The 5,401-nt window shown below is 39.4% G+C and overlaps 1 protein-coding gene across 1 annotated transcript in view; it reads left to right on the plus strand.

The window, feature by feature from the left end:
- The first annotated feature begins 3,577 nt into the window (after window positions 1-3,577).
- tbca (tubulin cofactor a) overlaps window positions 3,578-5,401 on the plus strand; it is a 15,789-nt gene continuing 13,965 nt past the window's right edge. Inside the window, exon 1 of the mRNA XM_008297201.1 lies at window positions 3,578-3,722. Coding sequence (XP_008295423.1) covers window positions 3,670-3,722 — 53 coding nt within the window. The 5' untranslated portion in view covers window positions 3,578-3,669. The remainder of the gene's footprint in view (window positions 3,723-5,401) is intronic.

Here is a 5,401-nt window from a genome sequence, read left to right on the forward strand (position 1 = left end):
AAATGCTAAAATATATTTAGTACAGCTGCGTGGGTATTTGTTAAGTTACCATTTGTGGTGTAAGGAGTCACATGCATGCGTGAGATCGATTTTGACATCAGCAGATAGATAGAGAGTCAAAATCCTAACTAAAAGCTGAACTAACACTAAAAATTAACTGTAAACATATGCAACAACAGCACCTGGTAACTGTCTATGCAAGTGTGGTCTGGACTGCATATTGTGTTGTCCTTATCACTGGAATTGCATTGTTGGCCACTGGTATATACAGCATACAATTAAAGTGAGCACCACCTTGTGCAATATTACTTAAACATCAAATGATGTCAAATTGCTTCACCTTACAATAATCAAAGTTGAACAGCTGATATTTGTTCTTATGTGAAAATGAAGAAGTAACAGCTAAGATTTAATATGAAAGGTACAGGCCCCACACGAGTAAACAAATGCAACAAAAGCCAGTACATATTTTATTATTGTGACTCAGATGTCCACCTTGTTTTTTGATGACAGACTCAGTCCTCCTCAGTATGGAGGATGCTACATTTCTGGAGAGATGTTCTGCCATTCTTCAGACTATTTGTTTCACCTTCTCTTTGCTAGAAATTTTGTGTTGCTCTGCTTTTGTCTTGAACATGAAAAATTAAGTAGATTCCTTTCACACAACATACTTGCCCAGGTCATTGTTTTGTTGTGTGATTGTGGCAGCGTGCTGTGGATGGCTATCATGCTCATCTGCTAAGTTACTGCAGACTGGAAGTGATCTTGTCAGCCATTTTTTTGGTATGTCCACAGGCATTCATGGTCCTTCTATAAATGTCATCTCTCCCCACATTGTCACACTCTCACCTCTGTGTTTCACTGCCGGGACTATGCATTCACTGTAATGGTCTTTGCCAGGTTCATGTCAAACATGTTGGGGCTGCAGGGTGAATCGGTGGTTAGCATCATTGCCTCACAGCTAGAAGGTTGCTGGTTCGTGTCCCGCTGAGGACACCCGGGATCTTTCTGCGCGGAGTTTGCATGTTCTCCCCGTGGGTTCTCTCCGGGTTCTCTGGCTTCCTCCTTGAGGTTAATTGGTGATTCTAAATTGTCCGTAGGTGTGAATGTGAGTGTGCTTGGTTGTCTGTTAAGTGTAGCCCTGTGATAGACTGGTGACCTGTCCAGGGTGTCCCCTGCCTTTCCTCTAAGTCATCTGGGATAGACTCCAGCCCCCCTGTGACCCTAGTGAGGATTAAGCAGTATAGATAATGGATGGATGGATGTCAAACATGTTGAACTCCTTCTGAGCTGAACAAATTTATCTTGTTCTCATCTGCCAAAGAGGCTTCCTTTCCTATTATTTAGCAAAATTTCATTTTGTAGTTTTGTGCTGAGGTGCAAGCAAGGCTTTTTTTTTTTTTCCAAGACGCCATCCATAGAGGTTGACATTATGTGATATCCTTCACACTGCCTGACCTGTCAGAGAAATTCTGATTTCCATTGATAACCTCTTTGTCAAATCTGAAGCACCTTTCTTTCTGTTTTTCAGAATGTGATTGTGCAGGTAGCGCGCTGTTTTAAGCATCGTTTTCGGAGGATGGTCACTGCAGCTCCGATTAGTGGTACTATGGGTCATTCTATACCTCCTGATTACTGCTGCAGCAGTATTTCCACTGATCTTTAGCAGCTTAAGGAGCTTCCTGTGTCCTTTTTCATCTTTGTGAAGCCTCACAATCAGATTTTTCAGTTTCTCTGTCAATTCTTTTCCACATGGAGCCAGCTGCAGACATGTACATAGATACAGAATCATCTTTCTCTTAAATAAGATTGCATGTGAACTCACTTCTGTAGCATACTCTAAGTATACAGTAAATTGTAATTAACAGTAAGTAATTGGATAATGTCAAAAATACAAAAAGCCCAACACCTTTATGATTTGAATTCAGAAGGGAAACAACAGACACAACAGACTCTGTCAGCGAGACGTGACTACTGTCTATCCTAAGCTGTGTCAATAGCAAAACTCTGTTTGTTGCATCTCAGTATGAAATCATGTTGAGGTTAAAGGGAGAAAATTCAGCAGGCAGAATTAGCAAGGGGCATATAATCTCACAAACAGGTTAAATCAGTGATTGGACATGGCCAGTGGTTGGGCAGAACCTGCCTAATGCATGAGTCAGTAAGTTGGACAGCGTCTTCACTCCTGGCAGCTGCAGAATCAGAATCAGGGCCACGCATCATGTGGCTCTGACACAAAGTTCCTGCTACTAAACATTTAAAATCATTGTTTAGTTTTTTTTTTTGTTTTTTTTTTAATATTAAACTCATACCACTGAGAAAAAAGTATGCACTTGCAGCCCACCACTACTGTGTTCCCAAAAGGAGCTAAATGTGACCTCTGTCGGGAGCCTTCACCAGCTTTACTTGGCAGAAATGACCAGACAGTTGCTGAACTGAATGTGCTGGCAGGAGGTGAACTCCAGCAGCCAACACAGCACAGGACAGAGGTTGGAATTTGCCAGTCTGTAACGAAATCCACACAGGTGAACAAAACTGCACATGAAAGTAGCCCATCTCAAATGGTTGCTGTTAGTGGTTCTGATATTTTCCCATTTGTATTTGCATTATTTTTTAAAAGTGATCTTACAGGTTGTTATCTTGTTTTCTAGTATCTTATATTTTTTGACTTTGCAAGTTCTATCCTGTTTTCTGTTTTGCTTTTTTGCACATATTTTTGTCATGACATAAATACATAATAATATCAAAAGACATTATTGCTCAGCTTTATGCAACATAACATAAACATTATGTAGTAAATGAAGGCCTCAATAAAAAGAGAGAATTAGGAATTAAGGAAACACTATCATAAATAAGTGCAAACACCAGAGGTATGATCAGTCAACATTTAGAGGAGAAAAACAAGTTAATAATAATTAAAAAAAAAAAATAGGATAACAGAGAGATAAAATAGGTTATAATGCATAAATACATAGACAGATAAATAAAAATCATATAGTGAGAATAAGAATAAGAACCACCACTATCAGAAGACCTCAACGTTTTCAAAAGTCAATAGGATAAAAGCAAATCTGATATATAAGTAGGTCCAAGACCATTTATGGTTTTACAAGCAAATAAAAGAATATTAAAATAAATTCTACACAAGTCAGGTAGCCATATTTATTGTACAATTTTGAGAAAACCTCTAATTTAAATGGGCTATATACTCATGAGAAACCTATAAGTACCACATTGTTATTAAACACCTTCGAATAATTGCGATTAATTTAGGCATACTATCTCATTATTACGAGAAGGCTGGAATTCTAATGTTGCTCGTAACTATGTGAAATCTTGTCATAGTTTTAAGTAAGTGTAGAGTCCTAATAACCTGAGTGATCACGGCTGACTTATTTTCATTGTTTATTTATTTTCTACATTTAAAAATGTTGCTATTTTAAAATACAGGTTAGGGCCAAATGTAACTAAAAGCAGCCCAGCGGACCAGACCACTGTTTTTCCGACTGGATCTGTCATTCAGACCCAAACACTCGATCATGATCTACTCCAAAGATCGATTTCTCTGCGCGCAGCTTGTCACCACTGACTTCCACCTGCACACCGCTGGTTCCCACAGTTAGCTGGCGACAAGAGGCTACTACCGAGCACTACACATCATCCACGGCCATGGCAGATCCAAGAATACGGCAAATTAAGATTAAGACCGGCATCGTTAAGAGGTAAGACTGGCTCCGCGTTCCAGTTAAAGAGGAATTAGATTTGTGCCACGCACGCTACTTGCAGTAGCTAACAGTAGGCTAATGCTAATGAGCTAACTAGCTTAGTCAGGCGGACAGGCCGACTTGACGGAAACGTAGCCGTGCGTGAAAGATTGTCTGTCGGCGAAGTGTTAACTCTACTCCGGGGTTGGAGCGCGGCCTACTTTCAGTGGCTAGATGGGGAAGCAGTTGTGATTAGTTTGCGGGTGGGTACTTTTCACGTCTAGTGTGATATAGTGTACAGTGATAGTGTCATCGCATTCTTGACGATAGCGTTGTACGGTTATAATAATGCGTTAAATTTAACTTAAAGCGCAGCTTGACTGTTGCTAGTTGTTAGCTACGCAGCTAGCACAGTGTAAAAGGAGAACTGTGCGTGAGGTAGCCGTCCCAACATTTTCACTCTAACTGTCCTGCGTTCTGGTAGAAAAGATTTGATGGTGATTCATCTAACTGTATCGAACACCGCTTTATTTAGCATTGTATTTGTATTTCGATATAGCAAGATATACCTTCAGCCAGTCTGAGCTGAAGGTTTATATGTGTAGTGATGTAGGAAATACCTGCAGAGTCATGATACAACAATAAGGAAGTCTCCATCATGTGCTGTTACTGCCAGAGTGTCAGAGGTTATCACGTGGCTCTGAGGCTATTGAACACACTGTCACGAAGTACAGAGGCATTGTTAGGATCTTGGAACATTGATTTAGTCTAATCCAGAAATCTAACCTGATAACTGCACTATTTTTAAGCTGTTTTTGGGGCGAAATTAATATAAAATATAAGATGCTGAGCTCTTGGGAAAGTACGAATATCTCACTTTATTTTTATGTTTACTCCATGAAAAAGCATTAATATCACAGTGATTGCAATGCTGCTTGACCTGTGGTTCTCGAACTGTGTGCCTTGGAATAAATCTTATTTATGATGACTTTCAGCTATAATCATATGTGAAGGTGTTCCACAGAAATATTTGTTCTTATAAGTGGTGTGCCATATGACGAAAATGTTTCTGAACCACTGAACTAGACCAAAGTTGACAGCTTTGGCTACCAGCTAGAATGAGATTAGTGTATCTTATAGGTTATTAATACTCAATAGTTATTTAATTCAGGCAGTAATCTGTATGACCAATTCTTTAAATAGTTCAGGAGAAGAGATGCAGATGCAGGCGCTGGTGAGGGGAAAGTTCACCCATAAAATCCCATAACACATTAACCTAAATAAAGGATAATCAGGCTGAATCTTGTGTTTATTTGAAGCTGACATAAAAAAAAAAAAACTGACAACTCTGCCCAAGTTTAGTCTATTGATAGCTCCTGCGTCTGTATTTAGAGAAGTTAACTTTAGGTCGACTTCTTCAGCCTCAACTGTACCTCTTCATCCTTTTGTTTTTTCCTCAGGCTTACAGTGTTGCCTTGGGGAATTAGTTCACTAACCACTGCCAAATGTCAACAATGACAACCTCTGTAACTGTTGCACTGTCTCACATGCTCATAAAAAATGTGCTAAGTGGCACGAAGTTGATTTGCTGCTTGGACTATTTGCACTTTTGATTGATGATATGATATTTAGGGGTTTAATATCTGATGGATAGGTGAATTAATGGATAAAACATTCGAGGCTGTGGCCAAACAGCA

This window comes from Stegastes partitus, unplaced genomic scaffold (assembly GCF_000690725.1).
Source record: "Stegastes partitus isolate 25-593 unplaced genomic scaffold, Stegastes_partitus-1.0.2 Scaffold1198, whole genome shotgun sequence".
Classification (NCBI taxonomy): Eukaryota; Metazoa; Chordata; class Actinopteri; family Pomacentridae; genus Stegastes; species Stegastes partitus.